Source organism: Dysidea avara, chromosome 10, assembly GCF_963678975.1.
Source record: "Dysidea avara chromosome 10, odDysAvar1.4, whole genome shotgun sequence".
In the NCBI taxonomy this organism is placed as follows: domain Eukaryota; kingdom Metazoa; phylum Porifera; class Demospongiae; order Dictyoceratida; family Dysideidae; genus Dysidea; species Dysidea avara.
The window spans coordinates 797,009-824,073 of NC_089281.1; the positions used below are offsets into that span (position 1 = coordinate 797,009).

At 37.7% G+C, this 27,065-nt stretch overlaps 2 protein-coding genes across 2 annotated transcripts in view; both read right to left on the minus strand.

Moving 5' to 3' along the window:
• Positions 1–19,495: 19,495 nt before the first annotated feature.
• LOC136268817 (uncharacterized) overlaps positions 19,496–27,065 on the minus strand; it is a 50,970-nt gene continuing 43,400 nt past the window's right edge. The window contains exon 6 of the mRNA XM_066064281.1: positions 19,496–21,163. Coding sequence (XP_065920353.1) covers positions 19,590–21,163 — 1,574 coding nt within the window. The 3' untranslated portion in view covers positions 19,496–19,589. The remainder of the gene's footprint in view (positions 21,164–27,065) is intronic.
• Positions 25,011–27,065, minus strand: part of LOC136268818 (uncharacterized) — a 178,383-nt gene continuing 176,328 nt past the window's right edge. The window contains exon 11 of the mRNA XM_066064282.1: positions 25,011–25,020. The gene's annotated coding sequence lies outside the window, so the exon portion shown is untranslated. The remainder of the gene's footprint in view (positions 25,021–27,065) is intronic.

Here is a 27,065-nt window from a genome sequence, read left to right on the forward strand (position 1 = left end):
AAATTCAGTTGACGAATCTACTTCGGTGACAAGGCTGTTTCTCTCCCGGACGAGCCCCCAAATTCTGTTACGGATGTCAAAACAAGCTGCTCTAGCAACAATACGGGCGACACTCCAACACGAGGTAAGCTCACGTGCACACACTAATAACTCTCTAAAAAGTACACACCATGACACTGTAAGTAAAACAGCCTTGTGATAAAGCGACAGGGCAACCCCCTAAAACATGAGCAGTGGTGGGACGTGTATTACCATACAGAGAGCACTTCACATCACACTGAATATGCCATTGCTGAAGATTTACTGGTGTGGGAAGAGCAGCTCGCAGGATAAAGGAAAGGTGACCAGGATGAGACCCCAACAAAAGTCTGTTCCAAGTTTTACAGCAAGATTCAAAACACACAGAGTCTTTAAGCTTACACTGAACAGACAGAGTATCCAAATGATCATCATATCTAGAGCATTCATCAGCTGCTAGCAGTTTCTTTGAAAGCAGATACAAAGGACGAGCCATTGGAAAAGATGATAACTGCAAATGTGCCTTGGATAAAAGTTGATAATTAGATGATTGGGTCTGCAAATAAGCATCACCCAGTTGAAGCTGCAGCCCCAACTGCTGGAGCTGGGGGTCTCCAGATGTGCTGATGCAAGACAGCTTAACTTGGCCTCTCTGGACACCACTGGTACACTGGGACAGCAGACACCAGGGTAGTAAAGTAAGGCTCGAGTAGCACATCTGGGAAGTCCCAACCACTTCTTAAGGTAGCAGGTAGCCAAATTCTCTAACTTAGTAATAGCGTCCACAGACAAATGAAAATGTAATAGTGAAACAGTATAGTTCCTGTATAACCATAACTTATATTCACCACGGATTGGTAGCAGGTCTGTGGCTGATAAGAGTTGAGACAGTGAGTCAATCATTTTCTTGTTTGCAGTGGCTTTAGTGGCACTCGAGGACACTTCCAATGATTTCCCCAAAAACTTAGTGCCGCCCTCAGTAATTGACTTAGTGCAACCTCCAGACAGTTGAATGCCCTCTTTCCTAAGACTGTGGCCATCAAACAAATAAGAGACACACTTGGAAGGTTTAAAAGACAAATCCAGGTCTGCAGCCTTTCGATCAATTTGCTGCAGCACAGAGGCATGTACTTCTAGGGAATCTGATATCAATGTCGCATTGTCTGCATAAGCCTTGACTAAATGTTCCATTGAAGAATAATACTTTGGAGAAGGTTTCTGTTTGCTCTTTAAACTCTTGGGAGAACAGTTAAGAGAAACATAACGCTTGGCTCTCTTTGAGCAAGGTAGCCAATCAACAGATCTCAAGTTGAGTATCTCAGAGACAGAAGTGGAGGTATCTTCATACACTATTCTGCAAGAGCCATCTTGAAAATACTCTGAAACACAGGCATGGTACCAACCAGGAGGTTCATTTCCTTGTTCTGTCCACTTTATACATATATTGAAAAATCAATTGGGGGAAGATCCTCTGAGTTAGGCAATGGTAATTGGATGGTATAGCCATGGCCATGATTAAGTTCAGTAGCTAACTGTAGCAAAAGGTTGAAAGCCAACAAAAACATAATAGGGGACATAGTGTCACCCTGAAACACACCTCGATGAAAAGGAATTGGCGAAGTCTCCCAATTCCTAGTAGCAACAATAACAAATAACTGTGAATAAAATGATTCAACATAGTTCAGAACAGAAGAGGGAACTCTGACTGCTCTTAACATGTCAAAAAGAAGTTGATGTGGGACAGAGCCGAAAGCATTCTTCATATCAAGAAAGGTGATCATTACAGGCTTCCTAATTGATGTACTGTCTTGTAAAATTGCTGATAGCAAGTAAATGTGTTCAAAAACTCTGGGTACACTGCTGATAAATCCTTTCTGAATACTTGTATTGATCACATCATTCTTCTGCAGGTAATCCTCTAAACGAAAGCTAATGATTTTGTGAAATAGTTTGCCAACCACAGATGTTAAAGCAATTGGAGGAAAATTCGTTGGATCTGAAGCGATGCCAGCTTTATAGATCAATTTAATACGGGCTAGTCCCCAGCAGACTGGAGATCAACCTCTATCTAGTAGTTTGTTGAACAAAGTAGCCATGAAGTGTTGGCTTGATGGCAAACAGTTTAGGTGAGAATAGGTAATGTCACTAATGCCAGGGGCAGATTTCATTGAGCACCGTCGAAGTGTAGCTTTGACTAATGAAGGAGTGATGGGAGATTTATCAAACAGTGATGCGTCATAATCAGGTAAGGTGTCTACAACCCATGGCGGCAGATTGCAATACTGTGAATTATTATTAGAATAAGTTTGTGTAAAGTGTTGTGTTGCTTCAGATACACTGAACGATGGCTCTACAGAATCCTTCGTGGTATGAAGCTTTTTCTTAGCATACAACCAGGGGTTGCATCTGAACTCTCATTCATCTTTAATCACACAAAGATTATGTTGTTGCTTTGAAAAACACTGCTTTACTTTATGGTGTGCTCTCACGAGTTGTATAAATGAACCATGATCATTGTTGATAGATTTACAGGCAGCATTCTTCATCCTTGAGAGGTTATGTAGCGTAGATTCAATTGGACGTTGGCGATATTTGTACTGGATTGGAGACAATGACCTAATAGGAGCTCCCTAACAACTTCGGAGAACATTTCAGCAGCCTCAGTAGGGTCAACTACATCACTTCCCAGCGAGTCAGTGGTGGAGAACATTCAAACGTTGTCGCAACTGTTCATCAAGATTCGGCCAGCATGGACTGGTGAAGTTTTGCGATATTCGCTTTGAGAGGGCAGTCTTGACGCCATGCCTGTTCGAACACGCCTCAAGTCATTATTGTTACTGGGTAGTTAAATACAAACACAGCACAAACAAACAATGCAAACAGTATTACAACATGAAAACATAGTATACCTCTGTTAATAATCCGTCTGAACGCATGTAGATATTGGCTAGTCTTGCATAGCCAGGCCCTTTTGTGTGGGGGCGGGGAAAGAAAAGGGTCTGGTGAACATAGTATAGCATCATCATTGGGCTATCCCAAAAATTGTGGGGATTCTACTGTGCAGCTTTCGGATTGTTGTCTGGTGCAAATGACGTGATCTGCTACATTTGCATCCTGTTACCATTGATATTTCAGTAGTAGCTATGGTACTGCTAATTGCACGAATCTTTAAAAATTGTGTGACGCATGCGTATGTACGCACACAAGATTTAAAAGCATTTTGTTTCACGGAACAGGCTGCTGATGTTGGGGACTAAGATTCCCAACTTAAGAAACTTGTTCCGTGAAACCAAACATTTAAAGTCTTTTGTGCGCATACACGCATGTGTCACGCATGTGTCACGCATTTTTTAAAGATTTGTGCAATCAGCAGTACAGGGTTTTGCAGAGTTCTTGCAACTTTAAATTTTAAGTGCATGCACACTTGAATCGAGAAAACAGTCTACTGTTCAAGTATTGCTTACTTTTCTAACACTTTAAGTAATCACATAATCGTTTTGGATAATGGTGGCTATCCAGGACGTCGAAATATACAAAACAGGTGTACTTTCAGACTGTTTAACGTAGCCATTGTGACAAATATATGCATGCACTAAATTTTTCCGAGTGCAAGAACTCCGCAAAACTCTGTACTGTATTTTTCCAAGATCTTGTGGTGTACAAAATTAGCGCACGCATGCGAGTTACGAAATTTGGAGTTAAGCCGCATGGTCTGACGGTACAGATACAAATACTGTACCGTCAATAACTTGTGGTAGTCTTCTACTGTTCATTAATCATACTAAACAGCATTACAACGATGTGTAAAACCGAATCAGCAATGACTCACTTTGCCAGATGCGCGCGCATTGTTAGCACATGGCACTTCGTATACCGCAAGATCTTGGAAAAATACAGAAAATTGCATTGTCTTTGCAACAACCGGCCATGCGCAGTTTGAGCATGCGCGTGTTTTGAATAATAAAACGCGCACAATACCGGGTATAACAGTACGCAGGTATCGAAGCCGTTCAATTCCGCATCAGTTCAATCATTGTATAACCGGAATTATACACACTTTTACGGCAAGTATACCAGGAATGGTAGGATCATCACTAGTTAGCAAATACCAAAACCCTGTATTGCGCGTTTTTTATTATTCAAAACACGCGTATGCTCAAACCGTGCATGGCCGGTAGTTGCAAAGACAATGCAATTTTCTGTACAGTACTGGGATTTTCCAGTCCGTTGTCCTATGTATTTTGGCGCATGCGCTTAGCAGTGTGAAAGAAATGGCAGATTCAAGCGCCGAGATCAGGTAACTGTAGTCTGGCTACGCGAGACTAAGGTAGGCATTCCAACCCAATTTTTAAATTTTGGAAAAATGGGCTTTTTATATGCTCAATAGATAGAGTATTGATCGCCGATCTCAGAAATATATAGTTTGTTGGGCTGGAATTAGCTACTTTGGCATGCACAGTGCTTAAAAATTGAAAAAAGGTACATTTTTTCTCCAGGACTCCCCATACATTTTAAAGGGAAAAATGGCACAATTGAATCAGGAAGCCATCTAGTAATCTGGACTATCTTGAAACTGCAGTTGCTTCTAGCTGCAAGTTTGTACATGTAATGAGAGTAACTTCAGATTGTATGAGATCTCAGCGATCTTTGTATGCTTTGTGGTGAGCAAATATGTTGCACCTACTGCACACTTCTCAATACAATGGTGTATGCCTATAAGCAAGAGGCTATGTCAAGTAAGCAAAAACATCAAGTTAACAACTTATAAAGGTAAACAACTAAAGTGGAGGTGCCACAATGATGCAACAATACCTAAGGTGGAGTTGTGGTTTCAATTATGGCATTGTTATGCCGACTTTGAAGTGGTTTATACTTTTGAGCTGATGACACAGCCATCAGAAAATTGCTCTGGAGCTGAAAATCGCTAACCAGAGCGAAGTAACTACGCACTTTAAAGTAAGCACCAGTGACTACCTTCCACCCGACAGTACGTTTTTTAAAGTTTTAAAGTATTCTACATACATTACAAGGCTTGAAAAGATTACAAAACAACACAAAACTTACTTATATGAAACGCACACGATAAAACTAAGATTTTCATGATGATCAGCGTGTGGACAAACCCCACAGCGGTTTTCATCCTCATTGGAGCTCGGACAACGGAGCAATCCCAAGTTAAACACGAGCTGTTATTTTGTGCCAGGGTTCTATTGGGGAATATACGGAGAATTTTTTTATTATAAAATCTCGGATACTGGAATGCCTACTAAGGTAACTGTGTGTGCCCTATTATGATGGATGATTGTAAATGTGGTAAAACTATTACTCACTGTGCTCCTTTATCACCAGTGAATGGTCCTTCGGTTAGTAGGTTTTTAGCGCATGCGCAATTATAAATAGGACAACGGACTGGAAAATCCCAGTAACAGGATGCAAATATTAGCAATCATGTCATTCGTGCCAATCAACAATCCGGAAGCTGTGCAGTAGAATCCCCACAATCTTGGGATATCCCAACGACGATGCTATACTATGTTCACCAGACCCTTTTCTTTCCCGCCCCCACACAAAAGAAAGAAAAGAGTCTGGCTACGCGAGACTATGTACTGGCAGCTGGCATGGCGACTTGGGACGGCTTACAGCGGCACCTGGCAATTGTCTGAACACTTATACAATGAAGATCTGGACACAAACGATTAGTAGACAAGTTAGTAGTAGACCTGCGGATGGTTGCTCGTGGTCGCCAGCTATTGGAATCATGGGTGTGGTACTGGGCGCTATATAGAATTACACGTTCGTTCAAGTCATCAGCATGAACAGGCGTAAGTATTATACGTTTGTGCCTTTGTTCACTGGTGAGTTGAACCCCGGTTAGTGCAAGTTCGTAGGCCTTGTAGTTTTCCCAAACATTATTTATGACGTAATTTTAACCGCATTTCGTATTATTCTTAGTGCTTGGTTGTATAACTAGGCCCGGGGCACATACAACCAAGTACAACCACCAATGCAACAATCTACAAATGGGCTAAGTACAACAGTGCACGACCAGCACAGAATGTGTGGAAGGAAAAGATGCACGAACAATAAACTTAAAGTGATACATGCAATTACAATCGTGAGGGTCTGCTTAGGGCTGAGCGATTGCGACATTTTGACATTTTGCTACCTTCACGATTGTAGGATGCAACATATCACGATTATGATAACTATCACGATGTTACAATTTTACATGGATCGATAGCACTGTATGCACTACTTTGTATATAAATTATTTATTTTAATGATACGCGATGAAATTGTGTACAACCATTTAGCATACAAACACCAGAATAAATCATAGTATCCTTAGAACTTAGAATTTCTAACAGGTATACCGTAAGCTTTTAACTATGTAGTAAGAATTATTCACATAATGAACTGTCTCAGAAGTGTAGGCTTGTTCTGTGGATCATTTTCTTCCACAACAGCCAGTCTGTGCCATTATTTTGAAATTATTATACATTTGCATATGATGTCACAACATCACGATTATTTATATCACATATCAACATCACGATGTTCACAGACAATCACGATTAATCCCACAATCGATTTAATCTCCCAGCCCTAGGTCTGCTACTATTATGCTGTATTGAATACCCGACCATGGAAGACCACATAATGCATTGTCACCGCCCCTCCTGCATGATTCTCACAAGTTGAGGTGCAAGTGCATGCTCTCATGTCTACGGTATTGAATCTCATTCCTGCCGAGTGCAAGCAATGAAGTTCATACATCCATTAAACAGTCCTAAAATTATAATGTTTAATGGGGATGAATCAGGGTACTGGATTAAGACGTGCATGGCTGCTGAAGTTTCCAAAAGCAGACCTCAATGATAAAAGAAGCTGGGTATTTCGCTAGAAACTGTAATCTGATTTTTTTTTGTTTTGTTTAATATGATCTGGGCCATATGTCCTAAAATGTTGTCTCAAAGTAAAATAATGTGTGGTAATGACAAAACAACTTAAATTAAAATGAAACAAACAAACTAAACCACAATTGTTCTAATCAACAAGAGTAAGGCTTTCCAGTAAACGTAGCTCAGTGGAGACAGCAGGAGCTCTGTTGACTGTAGCTTTCTGCTCCCATGAATAGCCAGTACAGCAGAACATAACAGTGAAAACGACAAAGCACAGCATATCCAGGAAAGTGTCTGGTTGTTAGAGGTATTGTGCTTCTGTGACAAAGTGGCCTCTGGATTTCCTGCAATCACTCGCGCCTGTTCTAATCTTCCCCTTTGCGCAATCTGAAATTAAAGCATGGATGTGGTACTGGGCATTATATAGAATTACACGTACGTTAAAGTCATCAGCACGAACAGGTGCAACGATTATACGGTTGTGCCTTCGTTCACAAGCAAATTGATCCCCGGTTAGTTTATGTCTCTAGGCCTCGTAGTTTTCTCAAACATTAATTGTTTATCATTTATGATGTAATTTTAACCGCATTTCATATTATTCTTAGTACTTTGTTGTATAATTACTGTGTAAACCTAATGCAGAGTATACAACACAGATAATGGTACAAATGAGTGCTATAACAGATAGTGTGCTAGTTTATCTTTAAATTCATCTAGCTTATTGATCATCACTAGTGACTCGGGGAGATTATTCCACATCTTGGTAGTTGAAGGTAGGTAGGAATGTGCAATGGTTTCAGTTCTGATGGGTAAGATGGTATAGCGGCAGGAGTGACCTCGTGTGACTGAATCCAATGGTGTCAAGTTTATGGTGGTTTCGACAAAAGTCTTTTTAATCTTGTAAAACAATAATAGTTTTAGGTAAGCTCGCCTATTTGCTAGTGTGGGCCAGGATAAATGGTTTAACATACTTGTAACACTATACTGTATCGGGAGTAGTCATTCATTACAAATCGTGCCATATTGCGCTGTATCCTCTTTATTTGATTGATCTGAGGTTGTTGAAATGGACACCAAACTGGTGTGGCATATTCAAGAATTGGTCTGATAAAAGATTTATAACAGTTAGGCTTAATTATTGTGGGGCACTGGTATATATTCCGTTTTAGGAATCCTTTGGCTGAGTTGGCTTTGGAGCTAATTTCGTTAATGTGGTCCTTCCAAGTGAGATGGCTGTCAATAATGATCCCTAGGTATTTGGATGAAGTAACATGTTTTATCTGTTGGCTATAGATACTGTAGTTATATTTAAGGAAAGTTTTCTTGTTAGTTATGGCTAAGTGTACACATTTAGTGGGATTAAATTTCATTGACCATAAGCCTGCCCAGTGTTCCAGTTTGATAAGGTCATTTTGTAGCATGCAGCAGTCATTTTTGGAGTCGAACCGATTGAACAGGCAAAAGATCAAGCAAGGTGGTGTATCTAGATCGATGTACTACTGGAGGTCAGCCAGCAGTTAATCAACTGAACAATTCTATGATTGTCTGTATAGATATCACAGATTAAGGAGGTCCTATTATACTCCTATACTATTTTTCTGAACAAAGATACCACTCGAGGAAGATACACCTTGAGAAACACGCAGCGGAGCCGGATCATAACTAGCTACTTGGCATGGAGAATGTTCCCAATCACTCTGTTTCCTTTTGTTACACTGTCATGGATTTTCCGTCTCACAAGAAACTCTCTTTAGTATGTGGGCCAACGAAGTAAATGTACATACATCTTTATAAACGAGAAGCCAGCTATACAATTTGCTACCACGCAGGACTCCACGTTGCATTTTGTCAAATTAAACTCTTGCCAAATACAAATTAGTGAACAAACGCCAAATATTCTGCTTGCCAAAATTTCTGCTTATACGGTATTTTGGGCAGCCATCCATTGATGTTTCACTGCATTCACATATTTGTCCTATACACAAATACAGGGGTGTACACAAGTCATTTAAGCTGATGTATGTCTGTGAATGCATAAAAAGAAGCCTGAAGATTTAATGCAGTAGACAAATCACTGCATCAACTAAGAATGGCCACCAAGAGTTAATGACTCTTGCTGCACCCATAGAATCAAGAAAGAGTTATCAGTGTCAATCATTACCATGTCTGGACATAGTAAGTTTTCCCTGTAAAATTAAGGCGTAGTGCAATTCCGTCACTTCCTTTTAAGCGTCAGCCTTTGCCGTCTTCTTTGAGGGACTATTGGTGTTCAAACAATGGAAGTTTGATGCAATATAAGGTCAGTGTTTAAAACTACACCTGCTATAATGTAGATTACAAAATGCTATTCAAAATATGCATTTAACAAGTATATAATGTGTGTACATAACTTGTTCAATGGAAAATTCCTTAAATATGAAGCCCATAATATTATGTTCATGCAAATGAATGAGATCACGTATTAAAGTGATCAAGCTGTAACTCCACAAGATAAAGCTATGACCATATATTGCCAGGGGCGGGTCTAGGATTTCCCAAGGGGGGTGCTAAGGCCTAAGTAAAATAAATAAATAAGCAAGGTAACCACCTGCTGACAATAGCAGCAACTATATCCCCCTATTTATAACTACATAGCTTGCTACACTGCTTCTCTGAATACTGTGACTGCTCTATTAGAGTATCTCAATCTTGACTGCTCTATCAGAGTATTTCGATGTTTGGCAGCTTTATAGCAGTTTTACCCTCTTGTTGATGATTAGCGCTTCTGCTATCCTTTTAGCTAGCACATAGTAAAGTTTTGGAGGGGGTACTTCAGCCCCCCCATGCAGCCCCCCTAAATCCACCCTTGATTGCTTATACCTGTCATACCATTGAGGCAGCAACAAGTTGCCTGCAGATTTTCTCACATTTGGATAATAATTATCTACATCACTGGTTGCACTAACTAGTTGGATTTTCACAGAAATTTCAAATCAAAATACAGGCAAGAATATTATTAATACTGCATTTTAATCTACAGAAAATGTGGGCCGGCCTGTTTGTGGCAAAACTTGGGCACATTAGTCTCAATGCACACTGAAATTGCCATGATAGAATATTTTGCCAATTCATTATGTATCAGTATTAACTGTTAATACAATAAACTGGAAAATGTTTTCTTCAGTGATTTGAGACCTAAACGTAACAGTGTGTGGAATCCAAACAAAATCCTGTATGCATAAATATGTTTAGGATATTGTGAGAGCATTGTATGGTGCTTGATCTTATGTTAATAAGCATGTATTTGTACAACTTACATACTGTATACTACATTATCAGCCTCATACAAACAAACCCAACATAGTGTATTTTCAATAGTACATGCACCTATAACAATTATTATTCAGTTACTCATGGAGTACAGTAGTTTGGAGATAAGCCCAGACTCAGCTGCAACCATACCCCATGTTTGACCATTCTATTATAAACTCCTGTGTACACAGTGGGAGCATGCTGGGTCCATAACCCAGAGGTCAAGGTCAGTGGATTGAAACCATCCTCTGCTACCAATGTAACAATCTCACACAATTAACACTACAATTCAATGACACTTGTACAGTCTATATACATATTATTTTAGTGTGAAACTACTACAACTACTACAGCTACATGTTTGTGTATCTTGCCAGTTCTACGTAGTATTAAATCATGGAGTACCACATAGTTTTGAGGTAAGCCCAGCTGCAAAAAAATTCCAGTCATCTACATGATTGCTTGGATAGTGACTTCAATATACACAAATTTATATGTAACACTGACTTATTGTTAATGGTATAACTGACATAACTGTAGCCAATCATATCTCTTTATTTTACACATGCGCGATTATTTGTTAGGCCACTATTTGGTGATTTTCTGTTGTTTTTTTTCATCAGAAAATTCTAAACATAGAGTGTGGGTCATTACCACTATCCACAGTACATGCCAAATATAACTAGCTAAACTTAATTAGTTGCGGTTTCTGTGACCAACTCACGCTATTATATGAATACATATGAGGCTGTGTGGAGTAATGGGTGTGCCAGGGTGGAATAGCTGAATTGTTTCGTATTATTATTGTGTAGCTAACCATATTCCTGATTTAGGGAACATGTGAGATGCTCACATGATCCAGGAGACAATTCAGCAACTGCAAATCTTCATTAACAAACTCATGTGGTAAACAGCCCCACAACTGTCCATGCATATATTGACACCCTGAACCCATGTCACATTAACCATACCAAGTTAGGCATGATCAATGGAGACGAATTTAGGTGAATTAAAGGGAGGGAGGGTGGGAAAGCAGCTTCCCAACACACTACAGCTTGTCTGTTGAACGTCAGTAAGTAACCAGTTGGCGGGTGCCTCAATCTTATTCAAAATTCCCGCCCACACTATGTTGGTGCATATGACTGCACTGTGTACTCTTGTTCATATAATCCAGATCAACAGTGCTATATGAATGTAAGAAGTTAACACTGTTTAACCTGTGGTTAAACTTGTATTATTTTCATACCTCTATACTCTCCAGGGTCTGATGTTCTCTGCATAACAGGCAATTTGTGACTCAACATTGCTAGTTTGGCAACTATTCTCTTTACACATAGCCGACCTTTGTCACATGATCAGTTCCACTTGAGGATCAACTTCTTACTTCATTGCACCAATCTTTCACATTCTCTTGACTACAATGCACAATCAGATGAAATATGGTTACATCTTTAATAATGGGAAAATATGTGCAGCAGTAAAAATACAAGCAGGCACTGATGAAAAACAGAAAATCATTAAATAGTGGCCTGAGCTACCACTTATAGACATGAAATAAAGTTAGTTGTGCCATTGTTACTGTGTCAATAGGTGCTGTTATAGTAGTAGCAGCTGCAGCTCACACCACAACAAACCAAAGGATTGAGCAGCAAGCAGTCTTACTGCATATCTGCTGCATGTACATTTCTCCTTGTCAACATATGCTACAGACATAGATGTCACAGTGATTGTCACTGTGGATACATGTCTGACCCACCAGCATTATAGCTACTCATGTCTCAGGACATACAACTATGCAGTTTAAACTGTCATACCATAGATATAACCACTATTTCTTGTTCTTGTAGCTACCTTCATTCCTCCACTCAGTCCGACGACAAGTCTGTCAAGCTTCAGTCACCTCGTGTGTTTCGAGAAGGTGAAGGAATCTTCACCTAGCTAGTTGTCTATACTTCACTGCATTACTGACAAAGAACTCACCATTAGTAGTTGGTTTTGTCCCAGAGATTCGTCAACCCCCCTGAACAATGTGACTTCCGTAAAACAAATAAAAACAGTAAGTTCACAAAATGTGAAAAATTTCCTAAGTCAGAAGTAGGCCCAAAAAAATTTGGCAAAAGTACTTTAGTTACTTCATATGCTTGTTTGTAAGCAGCCACATTTTCATTATTATTATTATCCTCAGATATGCTTTAGCAAGGGAATAGAGAACTACGTATGTGGTCTTCTTGAAAATAATAATTCTGTGGCCATTTCAGATCACTTTCAACAATTGTTCTGTCTGTTACTCAAACTGAAATATGAAGAACAGTACACGAAATGTGTCTACTTTATGTGGCTACAGCATGTATGGTACAACAACTGAGCAATGTTCTTGTTTTTAAAGCATGATTACTAATTATTGCTATTTTTCAGCCAGCTATTCCTTGTTATAAGTTACTAGAGATGGAATTATAGTTATATAATATAGCTATTATGCAGGTAAGTTAGTTACCCCCAACTCTGTGGACAATATGATATATGATTTCTGTATGTAATCAGACTGTGTCATACTATTCTTCAACTAGGTGTTATTGCAATCATATAAGCATATAGTTCAAATCTAGTCATGTGATCAAACCAATATATGTGCTACACACAACAACTGATTTCATGTTAGGGATCATTCATTATTTTCAATATTTTCACAAGAGTACAGAGAGTATGCTAGGGGGAGGGGGTAAATTTATCTGTATGCTTTTTAAAAATGTTAATCTTAATGGCACTATATAAAGAATAGTTTAGCACTATAGTGTTTATTTGGAATGGTTAAGGTGATAGAAGCTGAGTTGCAACTGGAGTCTGAATGACTGCTTCAGGAACTTGTTACATTGCCAAGTAGGCTCCAAATAATCAATATTTTGTCAGTGCCTACATTGTGACAAATCAGAGAATAAAGCAGATAGCAAAAAGTTAATACTAATTATTTACATGCAATATATAGTGTCAACTTCATAGTACGGAAACAACATAAATCTATGAAGTGTTTTTTGAGCCAAAACTCTATAAAAGAAATCTATCACTTGATAAAGATCTAGCATTAGTAAATTGATAATCCACCATGGACCAATCATTAGTATGCTTCTTCCCCAAGACATCTTGTATATTTCTAGTCATCGACCACATCAGTACTTGGCTGATTCTGCCAAGTATTGTGATTATGCCATTGTGCCTATCTTCAACAGAACTAGGGCTGAGCGATTGTGACATTTTGCTACCTTCACAATTGTAGGATGCAACATATCATGATTATGATAACTATCACGATGTTACAATTTTACATGGATCGATAGCACTGTATGCACTACTTTGTATATAACTTATTTATTTTAATGATACGCGATGAAATTGTGTACAACCATTTAGCATACAAACACCAGAATAAATCATAGTATCCTTAGAACTTAGAATTTCTAACAGGTATACCGTAAGCTTCTAACTATGTAGTAAGAATTATTCACATAATGAACTGTCTCAGAAGTGTAGGCTTGTTCTGTGGATCATTTTCTTCCACAACAGCCAGTCTGTGCCATTATTTTGAATTTATTATACATTTGCATATGATGTCACAACATCACGATTATTTATATTACATATCAACATCACGATGTTCACAGACAATCACAGACAATCACAATTAATCCCACAATCGATTTAATCTCCCAGCCCTAAACAGAACTCATGTCAGAATATACTAACTCTGATGAAAATAGTGCCATAAAACCTAGCACCAATAATGTAATGAGTAATATAAAATTTCTAGATGTTCTACAGAAAACAGTCCACCCTGTCCAAACCATCACACACCACTTAGTAAGGAAAAACGTTCAACACTTGCAAACCCCACTTCATGGTCAACTATTTTAGGTTTCAGTACAGTTTCATTTAAGGAAAAGGCTAAGAATTCAATCAACATCAAAAGCACTGATACAGCCATCCAGTTGTAAATGCTATTCTTCATGGCAAAATTTATATTTGACATTAATGCTGCTATGACAAAGCTAGAATAGTAGCATTGATAGGAGATTCTGAAATAGAGACTGTCGTTTTGGAGATAGATAGTGTTGTTAAGATGAGACAGTGGATAAAACTGACAACTTCCATAAGAATGGCCTAACATATTTTCAACTTCTACTCAGGTACTATACAGTTGCCACAAACATTTTCATCCATTAACAAATATGTAGTATTGTGACACTCATCGTTAAACTGGTTGAGTAGTTCAATTTTAAATACTCCACTAAATGGTTATCGACCAGCTTGTTCTAGTTCATCATCATGAGGTCCCTTCATGAGCTGCAGGTGTACAGACAGATTAGTACTTTCACCATCATTATATCCTGATGGACACAGAGTCATTACCATCTGATGCCCTCCCTTGAACACTAGGAAAGGCTCCCCAATTGCAACCATTTTACCCCTCTTTATTGTTTTCAATTTTTCAGAGTAGTTAGAACACACCCGTATGACTGGTGCCACTTCAAAACCTGAGTCATTGAACCATGGTTGTAGTGATGTGGTGTTCTTTGGTTATTAGTCATATCACTGTCATCATCATTATCATGGGCATCACTGTTATTTATTTCAGTTGGCTTGGTTTCACAGGTTTGAGTTTGCTTATTATTCTGATCTTCTGAGATTCAAACATGATGTATTGATTCAATCAGATGTTTATACTTCCCTGAAATATATTACCACAAGAAGATGTAAAGCCTTAATAAATAAACTAATATCCATTTGGTTTCACGTGGGGTACTTTGAGATAATAAGTCACTCTCTAGAGTTCCTTGGATACATATACATGAAATTGACAAGGAGAAAACATCCTGACCGCCTGGCAGACTCCTGTAATCGGATGGCCGCAGGTTTGAGGCTGCCTAGGTCCAGTCATGGATTTTTTCTCCTTTCTCCACCTTTTCAAGCACACTTTCTGTAACAACTTTGAACAGGCTGTAGGACCAGGTGTCCTACAGACCTTCAGCACTTGTGCTGTAAAGGCTTAATAAATAAATAAATAAATGTAGTAGAGGTTAACTTCTTGACAAATTCTTCAAATTCTTTTATGGTAACATGACTATTATCACTTTCCTTAGTGTAAATAGAGTATATACATGAAAAATAATGCTATTGCTGCTACAACAATTGTCAACAACAGAAAAGTCCCAAAAATACAGCTAGCACAGAGAAGGTATGCTGGTTTAGTAAAGTATTTTTATAATATCTTTTTAGGATTTCTTTTTGGATGATTGGCTTTTTTTCTCACAGGACCATTACCTACATTAAGCATGAACATTAACATAATATAGTTATAAGTCAATTTGCAAAATTACAACATTGACTGTTCATAAATTGGCTTCACAATTAAGAAATATTACATACATTACTGCTGCAAGTGCGCAAATTTAGGTTTGTCAAGAAGATAACAGCATCACAATATGCTCTGAGTGCTGACACACAAGCAGTTGTTGTATGGTTTTACGTAGTTGTCTTGTGAGCCCAGCATTAACAGCTACCTCAATACAGCTAGAATGTAGAAGTAAGCATAGAGAGAAGAAATTCTGAACAGATATAGGGAAAGTAAAAAATTCATATTTGAGTATATTAGTAGAGTAGCTTAGCATCAAATTTTGAGGAAATCGTTACAAAGTGGATAAAAGCACCAATTTTTTTCTGAAAGTTTGTTGAAGCATTTGGACCATTTTTAGAAGGGTGCCACGCCCCCATTATTATTGGTCACTGCTTGAGGCATAAATCTAAATACTCTAATAGAGCAGTCAGCCACTAACAGATATATTGTAAATATCTCCTTCAATAAGCTGTAGCTAATAATTTATCTGTAAAAACACAATAAGAACAGCTTAAAATGTCATAACAGACCTTCAATATTCCTGGGGAAGATGACCCCAGACCCCAGAATAGCATCCAAATCTGCTGTATTATTCAAACTTCACTGTGTAATGTCAATTCCAAATTAAGTTACCCTATCCCCACACTGCAATGACTGCATGTTAAGAGTATATAGGGATAAGGAAAGTGATACTTTGTTTGGCTTCTCTTACGTTGTTTATTCAGTGTACACTAATTCTAATTTTTGACCTGTTTGTCCTTAAACTTGCCAATCTCATGGTAGGACAGCATATCGTAACAGTTTATATCTTTGGTGTAATTCCAACTAACGTTTATATGTGACATAATTACATTAGAAACCTATTATGCTGGGGAGTCTAGTTTGTAAGCATTTTTTGAGTTTATAAAAGTACATTCAGCTACTGTATGTCATGGATAGTGTAGTAATTGCAACCTCCAGGAGTTGGTCCACCCTGTTATGACTGTACAGAATGCAATTTTACCACCATGTAATTTTAGATGACACAATAGCGTGTCACTTGAATAGACAGTCTACAAGGTAACCCAAGATTCAAAAAGATGCATGCAGAAATATACAGTATAATCTCAGCAAACAAATCTATGTACCTGGTTATAGTGGAGGTTAGGGACCCGCCGATTATGTTGGCATAATAATGAGCATAATAGGTGCCTGAAAGCATTGAGCATAATGCTAGCATAATAGGTAGAATATTTTGTAACAGTATGAATTCTTGCTTATAAAAATAGCTATCACAGAAAGATCGATATACTCTAATAGAACAGTCAGTAACTCTAATAGAACAATCACATAACTGACTGTTCTATTAGAGTATATCGATTTTTCTGTGATACGCATTTTGACAAGTAGGTTTGTGCTTCAGCCACTTATTATTTATCCATAAACTGGAAATTATTAGCAGTGCATGGGAACTGAGGCATAAATAATTGGGCATAATTTGAGCATAATAGGTAAGTTTTGAGGATAAATTTAAGCATAATAGGTAAATTTTTGAGCAGTGCAGCATAGCATAATAGGTAACATTATGAGCATAATCGGCGGGTCCCTAGTGGAGGTATTTGAAATGCAAAGTAGTAAACAGACTGAATTGTCCATGTGGTTACTTCAGAGCTTATGATCCTCCATGCAAGCAAGTTTACTAGTGAACATTGTATCATGATAATCTATTCTAAAGTGGTGGTGGCTCTGTGGTGCTTAATATGCCACATGGAATACAGCATGCAGACAGGAAAGGTTTGCAGACCAATACAAAGTAAATGCTTGAAAATCATATCGTAGTATAGTGCATCTAATTAGCTATGTATAGCCAATTGTGGCTCAAACATTGATATATTATTAGTTTACTTAGGGGCTGGTGCACATTCTCTAAAATATTAAGGCAATTATATATTACAGACTCTTTTCCACAACCTAACTTGTTTTCATAGGAAAAGCAAGAATGTATATTTGGTGGCAAGTGTAGTTATAGTAGCCATTCAATAAAGCTGTCTAGATTCAATTTTGTGCATCTTTCCCAGCACCTTTTCAAGTTTTCAGCAATGTGAAAGATTTAGTATTGTCTTTGTGATGAGCTAGTTCAAAGTAGTCTCACCAGCCAGCCTGTATTTTTTCTTTTGTCTGATCGGGAAAAAAAGATTTGGTTGCCGACCCAATGACAAATGAAGAAATACAGGCTGGCTGGTGAGACTAAGTTTAAAGATGCAAGGGTAGGTTGTTCAGCAAGTGAATTGAGCAATCTACCCTTGCATCTTTAAACTAGCTTATCATAAAGACAATGCCAATTATAAATCTTTTACATTGGTCAAAACTTTAAAAGGTGCTGGGAATGATGTATAAAACCTAATTATGTGTGGGTTAAAAACAAAATGGCCATCAAGTAGCCCCAGCATAGCAGGGGCGGGTCAAAGGGGGCTCTTGACCCCCCCTCCAAAAATTTTTAGTATACAAAGATCGAGATACTCTAATAGAGCAGTCACTCTAATAAAGCAGTCACAGTAATAGAACAGTGTGTAGTGAGTTATTTAAGGATTTTTATGTACTTTATCAGCTGTAAAAGCGTGGTTGGTGAGGTGGGCAGCTATTGTCAGCTGGTTGTGACTTTTTTTTTGGTCTCACCTTATCAAACCAGAGACAATGTAGTGCCTCAGTTCATTTTTGACCCCCCCTTTCAATAAGTCTGGATCCGCCCCTGCAGCCTAGTACATTAATGGTATGCCATACACTTGAATGTGGAGTTAGTTTTCTATTTTAATTGAATTATATTTGGCGTTTAATATGTACAAACTTGTTAACTGAATCAGTAAATTGTAGTGTAAGTTATTTTTTGCATGTATGCAATTTGGAATGAGTAGTCTTCTCTATGGATCTAACATTAACAGTCATCTCCAAACTGCACTGTGTGCATGAGCTATACACTTTAGCTTGAGACAAATATTGTGTATTACATAGTCCAAATGCCTGTTGATACATTGACCACAGCACAGTTGTGAACATGATCTTAAACATTGGTATTAACTGCTCCTAACTGGTCTAAGAAGGCTACTCAAATTGCACACATGCAAAATTACAGTGTCATTTGCTAATTCATTTGACAAGTCTGTACATGTTGAATGCAAAATATAAAATAGGAAAACAACATAAGTGTATTTCACTCTATAGTGTATTTCACTCTATAGTGTATTTCACTATATATATATATATACCGTGAATGTACTATATTGGGGCTGCTGATGGCCATTTTGTTTTCAGCCCACACATAATTAGGTTTGGTGGGCACCCCTTCTAATATTGATAAGTACACCATAAAGAACTTGTATACCAAAAATGGTGCTATTATCCACTCTGTAACAAAATTTTTGCTAAGCTACCCTATTATAAGAAACGATGGAGAGATCTGGCAGTGATGATTGAAGAAGATTGATTTGAGATTACTCAAGACAGACAGCAATGGTCAACAATTTGGGAATAGATCTGTTTTTCTGTTGATGTTGGGGAGGTCTGTGCTGCCAACAGACCTTCATACTGTGGACGTACTTTTAAGCATTCTGGAGACCCAAGAAGACCATGCTTTTGTGGCAGACAACGTCTAGATCATGGAATCCTGGGACCCTCTTCTTTTCAATGTTCCTGTAAAAACACCTTAGGAAAGGGGATCTCACCAGACATTTCACATTTTTTGCAAGGCAACATAACCTTCCCACTAGTCATCTTATCCAGTAATCATTGATGGATTGGCAACTACAGGCTACAGGTGTGTGTGTAGTATGTATGTGAAAACAATGTAGTAGGTAGATTGTTTAATATTTCATATCAAATCATGTTATAATTTATGTGTTTGAATTAGTACTGTAGTTCTGGATTCAGAAAAGAACAATTGTACATTGCATCTATAAGCAGCATATAAATACACATAAAAAAAAAAACACACTTCATGCATGGTACTGTGTATGTATTTATACTAACTTATACAGTTCATTACAAAAAAGTATTATTATGATTATTTTAAATAAATTATTGTAAACAAAACTCAGTACTCCAAATAAGTGTAATAAAGGAAACACATACATAATCCAGAAAGGAGCAAAGATTGGAAAACTTTTCCCCCAGGATGTTTCATATATGTTTATACTCATTGATAACATCAGTATTATGCTACCTCTTTGCATTAATGTAATCACCACGACAACTCTGTCCATCAACATGATAAAGTCAGGATATAAAAACTCTACTGCTGCAAAAAGCAATAGGTATATCACAATAAACACAGTTAATACCAAAAGATTGCTTATTGTTTTACACAAGACAGTGTATCCAGTGTGGCGTATCAAAGATTTGTTGGTGAGCAAAAAGTACTTTATACTACGAAACCTAAATGTCTGATCAACCATCCTTTGGTCAGTTCCTTCATCAAGGCAAAAACAAAATCCTGCAAATTCTGTGAAAACTAATACCATATACACAAATATCCAGTTGTACACACTAACTTTAAAAATATTAGGTATGTCTAATGACATGATCTCTACTGCTGCAAAACTGAAGAAATTTTTGCTATATGAGATTCTGAAGTAGAGGCTGTCATTTCGAAAAAATATAGTAGTGTTAAGGCCATATAGTGCTCTGAAGTGGGTGAAGCCAAATTTATCAGCTACCTCTCCCTCTGTGTCTACTCTATTAGTACAATTACTGCAGACATTTTCATCCATTGCTAAGTACTTAGCACAGTGACACTCATCACTAAACTGGTTGAGTATTTCAACTTTAAATACTCCTCTTAATGGCCATTGCCCAACTTGCTCTAGTTCATCATCATGAGGTCCCTTCACGAGTTGCAGGTAAACAGACAGATGAGTATCTTTACCATCACCACATCCTGATAGACAAATTTTTATTACCATTTTATATCCACCTTGAAAGGCTAAGAAAGGATCACTAATGATAATAGATTTTCCTTCTATTTTCATCATTTCTGAAAAGTTATAAACTACAATAGTGACTGGAGCCACTTTAAACTGTGATAAAACATTTACAGCTTGGCGTTTAGTCATAGCTTGGCGTTTAGTCATACTACTCCAATAATCATGATCATGTTTGTGTTCACTTTCCTTTGACTTGCTTTCTTCAGTTTTTTTTTGAATTATTTGCACATCATTTTCATTTAAAGCATAAATCAGATGATTAACAGCTGCTTCTATATATTGTTGATATACAAACTGGTAGTTGCTATATTCATTTATCATGGTGCTATTAGTAATTTTGTCATCCCGCATTATTGTATAGTCACATGATTTTATTCTAAGAAACTCAAGGATAACTTCAATCACATTGGTAGTTTGATGATTCTCAGTAGTGTAAACTGCATAAAGCAATAACAGTGCTTTGATTACCAAGGATAGTAAAATAATAATTAATCCAAAACCACATGCAACACTAACAAAATATTCCAAATATCCTTTGAGAAATGTCTTCCTTTCCTTTTTGGAATTGTTAAGATCAGCTCTTTGATTTTTGTATTTCATATGATCATCACCTAAGTGTAGCAAATAGAGTCTTTCTACAGCTACACACTGTACACCTTTCTAAAGTATTTACCTAGATTAAAATGCTGTAATTATATAAGCATTCAAAAAGTTTACAAAATGGCAAACATGTACAGCTTCAGTAGTAGTGTCAATACCTCAGATTGAGTCACTTATTTCTGTATTATATATTATCATACAGGATGATAGTAATGTATAGTAGGGACCACAAAGGAGTAGGCATGGCCCACAAAATACTATCACCCGAAAACCAACCTCAGTTTTCCCAGAAGACGATGAAGCAGTATTGGTTAGGTAAAACTAAGCCCCAACAAGCTTACAGATCGACCCAAAACGTTTTCAACAAGTTGCTACGGAATTTAAAAAAAAATTATTTAATAAAATTTCTACTGACTGACTGAGTAACTGACTGACTGATGCCTTCAGACAAGCGTAACTCGATAACGGCTAAGGCTACGGGCTTGATTTTTTCACTGTTCGATGTTGCTTTGGCCTGACAGGTGCCTTTTGGCATACCGCAGTACATGCAATGCATTCTTCATGGATTTACCGGTGTCCTCTTTTGTGTCCCATTCATCTTTGCTGGCAGTGAAAAGTGTTGATTGGCAATAGCACGTGATGGCTTCCCTTTGTAGCGGAAACCGTCCATATTTTCATAGTGGCTATTTTGAAAGCAGAGGTGCTTTTCAAACAGTTCTTGATCCGTATTGCTGTGTAATGGGTTGAACATAGCCAACAGTGAAGCGTAATGGATACTTCACTTTTCAGATGATAATTAATATAATTGGGGCGCACGGCATGATTTCTTTCTATTGGTATGCGTGAATTGCAAAGGTGCTTTATGAACAGTTCTTGATTCGAAATGCTGTGCAATGGGTCAGGGCCGGAGCCCATGGTCCAGCCAATCACTTTTTAGCTACTTGATTTTAGTGAAAAGATTGACATACTCTAATAGAGCAGTCATCAAAATATACTCTAATAGAACAGTCATCGTGATACTCTAATAAAGCATTCAGTACTTACAGTCTAAGCCATGACATCTGTGTTAACTGTCTTAAATCCACCCCAAAAACACCTTCGCTGTAAAAAAGGTGCGCCCAAGAAACTACAAGTACCTGGAACCCAATGTAAAAAAACAAAAAGAAAAAAACAGCTCAGCTGAAGTGAAAAGTAACTGGTAACTTAAAGAGCTGATATCTGAAGCAGCCAAGAATACAATTACTAAAGTTTAATCCATGCAAGAATACCTTGGCTATAAAACAGGTGTGTACATGAAAGTAACTGGCAACTGAAATGGCTGATATCTAAAGCGGCCAAGAATGAATGGTCATATACAACTAATTCAAAAATTTAACACTGAACCTTTATAATTCAGCTGTGTTCCATATTCACTCTTGCTGCATCGTAAAATAATTTCTTTTAACTCTAATTGGCTGGTAATTTGTCCACCTTTTTTAATAGTCAGTATAATAGAGCAAAAAAAGGCGGCCAAATTACCAGCCAATTAGAGTTAAAAGAAATTATTTTACGATGCAGCAAGAGTGAATATAGAACACAGCTGAATTATAAAGGTTCAGTGTTAAATTTTTGAATTAGCTGTATATGACCATTCATTCTTGGCCGCTTCAGATATCAGCCATTTCAGTTGCCAGTTACTTTCATGTACACACCTGTTTTATAGCCAAGGTATTCTTGCATGGATTAAACTTTAGTAATTGTATTCTTGGCCGCTTCAGATATCAGCTCTTTAAGTTACCAGTTACTTTTCACTTCAGCTGAGCTGTTTTTTTCTTTTTGTTTTTTACATTGGGTTCCAGGTACTTGTAGTTTCTTGGGCGCGCCTTTTTACAGCGAAGGTGTTTTTGGGGTGGATATCACTCATTTTTGTCAGTGATAGACTCTACATTTGGTTTAAAAGGAAATTTTTTTGGAAATGAGCAATTAACATTAATGCAGAATATTATCTTGGAGAGTCAGTAAAATCCATACATAATAATGATTTTTAAATTCGGAAGTATGAATTTACGGTGTAGTATGACTGTTCTATTAGAGTAAATCTATCTTTACTGCCTGCATGTGACGAATATATCTCATATCTGTGCATGTTAAATGCTTCAGACACCTAATTAAACTTGCAAGTGACTAATATTAGTTCACAGTTGCTACACAGCTATAAATACATTTGTAATTGTCAGTGTTGGGAGTAACGTGCTACTTATGTAACGCGTTACGTAATATTATTACTTTTGTGGTAACAAAGTAATATAACGAAATACGCTATAAAAACAGGTAATATAACGCAAGCTACTTTACTTACAAATGTAACGCGTTACCTAAGTAATATAGTTACTGAAACGAGTCTAATATTACGTAATATTATTACTACAAATAACGAAGTTACTAATCTCGTTAGTTATCCTCTGAGTAATGCCTAGCCACAGCGAAGTAACGAGGCCTACTGAATGAAGCTTATTCACCAGCTTCTTACTTATAACCAAAATTTGCATATTGTCCAACAGCGTAATCATGTCACGTGATAAGGTGGTAGTTTCACAAGTGACAGCTTAAGGCTGTGGACACAAAGTAATGTAATATGTAATATTATTACAGTTACTTTATTTTATGGGTAATATGTAACTGTAACTAAATAGTTCAGTTGCAAGTAATATGTAATATGTAACTAGTTACTTTTACAAAGTAACTTGCCAAACACTGGTAATTGTTATCACCATAATCATTTATCATGTTATAACTATTTTTTAATATTTTGGTCACAACTTCAGGATTAGAGCAGCAGAGAAAGGAATAGAGGACTCAACCATCAAGACTTGTATATGGGAGATGGAACAGTATTGCAATGGACAATGCCAGTACTAACCCCTCAAGGGTGTTACAGTACAGTATAGGTGCAAGACCAGAGCCTCGATCGTCACCTTTTGAAGGATAATGCCAGCACTAACCCCTCAAGGATGTCACAGTGCAGTATCGATACAACCACTCCAACCAGTGCATAAGACCGGAGCCTCGATCATCACCTTTTGACTGAAATCTTTATACTTGATGAAGTAATTAAAACAAAAAGTTGTAGTACTTATACTTTCCTGAGGGAGCATGCCCCCAGAGTCCCAGACTCCCTTGCCTGTTCAGCAGAATAATAGGATTGAGCCTTACTACCACTTTCACCTTTATTCTTGGTCCGGATGTGCATATCGGCAACATAATACAGTAGTTGTAGATAATGCTAGTTAATGCCCCTAGGCAGAGCTATAGGGGTGGGAGTTTTTCCCTACTATCACACTATCACAGTAGTTCTTCTCGCAGTTCTTTGCCTGCGGGCCATCATCAACTGCTGTCAAAACATTAGTGTCGTCCCCCAGACCCTTCCTCAAGCATGCTTATCAGTATTAGTATTAGTATTTGTATTAGTATTTGTATTAGTATTGCAGGTAAAGAAGGCTCAAGGAGCCTGTAAAGCCTGATCTGTACAAAAAGAATTTAACAAATTTGCAACTACATAGCAAAAACTTATATACAATAATAGTTAACTAATTAATAATCATACAATAAAGTAGACCAGCCACTGTCAAGAAAATTTTTAAAATCATCAAGTGTGGGAGCATTAACTATGTGATTGGGTAAACTGTTCCAGTCATTGATGGCTCATACAGTGAAAAAAAGTAGATCTCACTCTTGATGTTGCTTGAGGTTTAAATAACTTGTAATTGTGACCCTTAGTTGTTGATGAAGTTGCAGTAGTAAACAAATCTGATGTATCTAGACTGAAATGGCTGTGTAATAGCTGATAGAACATTATCATATCTCCGCGCAGTTTGCGGTATTTAAGTGATGGCAAGTTTAGAGCAGTGAGGCGATCATTATATGTGCAGTTTTGAAGATCCTGGACCAATTTTGTGGCTCTTCTCTGTATCTTCTCTATTTGCTCTTTATCTAGAATGTATTGTGGTCCCCAGATGATGTTACCATACTCTAACACTGGGCGGATATATGATTTATACAAGTTGATGAATGTAGCATGGTCGAAATTCTGAAAAGTCTTGTGAATAACTGCTAGTAGTCTGTTAGCTTTCTTGGCAACTGTGGTGGTATGATCGTGAAACTTTAACTGATTGTCAATCATTATTCCCAAGTCCCTTACAACATCACAAGATGTAATAGTAGTGCCATCAATTACATATTCACCAAATCCGTGAGGTTTACCTAAGTGCAACCAATTACACTTACTAATGTTGAACTTCAGTTGCCATTTCTTAGACCATGCAAAAAGCAAATTTATATCTTGTTGAAGTTGGCAAAAGTCGTCCACAGTCCTGATAGTTCTGAACATCTTCACGTCATCTGCAAATTGAAAAATGGGACTATTAACTATTAAGGGCATGTCGCTGACATATATATTAAACAAAATAGGGCCCAAAACAGAGCCTTGAGGCACTCCACTACTGACACACTTGACCAATCTGATGCATGACAGTTCAGTACAACTTTCTGCTTCCTTCCCACAAGAAAATCCTTCACCCACGCTAGCAGCTTGCCAGATATGCCACACCCTTGCAACTTGGAAATTAAACGGTTGTGTGGGACGGAATCAAATACCTTAGCAAAATCAAAATACAAGATGTCAACAGAATGGCCATCGTCAAGCGCTTTGGTCCAATCGTTCATGGCCAATAACAGTTGAGTTGAACAGGATCTTCCAGGCGGAGTAAAGCCATGCTGATGAGGAAGTATCACATTATTAGTCATCAAATGTTCTTGGATGTTGTCTTTAATGATGGATTCCAAGATTCTACAAATAGGCGAGGTCAAACTAATAGGACGATAATTGCTAACATTAGAGCGATCTCCCTTCTTATGTACTGGAGTTATTAGAGCTTCCTTCCAGTGCTTGGGTAGTACTGAACACTCCAAGGACTTGTTATACAGGAAAGATAAAGGACTACTTAGCTCTTGTGCACATTCTTTTAAGCAAAATAGTGGCCAGCCCTCTGGGCCAGGAGCTTTATTGGAGTTCAGCTGGGTCAATTTGTCAAACACTATTGCTGGAGTAATTGTGATGTCTGTAAGTGAAGAATGGCAACCGTCTAATTGGTACTGGGGGATTGATGTACAGTCCTCTTTAGTAAATACACTAGTGAAAAATTTATTGAAAAACTCACACTTTTCTTGATCTGAGTCAGCAGCAGAATTATCATCATATCGTAATGAATTAATTGATGGGCGTGTCTTGAGACGTGAATTCACATATTTCCAAAACTGCTTAATATTACTGGTTCTGTTGGATGCTAAGTTAGCCTCATATTTCCTACGAAGGGATCTAGTCAAGTTACGCAGCTTGTTTCTAGATTGACAATATACTTGGTAATCTGCTGGGGACTTACTACGCTGATATTTGTTCCATAACTTACATTTTGTGTTTTTAAATGTAATGCTGCCCATGTCATAAACAGGTTTTTCCTTAGTCGAGGAGTTTCAAAGGGAACACAGTCATTAATAATACTAATTAACCTCAAAGCAAATTCATTGTAAGCCGACTGAATATCAAGAGGAGACAGAAGATCTTCCCACTCAATAACTGTTAGCATTTGACGCATCCGAACAGTATCTGCTTGATGTATGTTGTAGCGTGGTTTGGAAGCAGGGTTAGTAGAACAGTAACATAAATAATTAAACCGGAGACATACATGGTCACTTAAACCAAAAGCGGGGAGCATCACACAAAAATAACTTAGTTTAGCAGTGCACAAACAATTATTGACGGCTTATACTATATTAAAGTACACTTACCGCATTGTTGAACCATGTATACCACCAGAATCCACCGGATTGACAACTAACACGTGATCTATTTAGGGGAAATCTCGTGGAAAGTCCCTA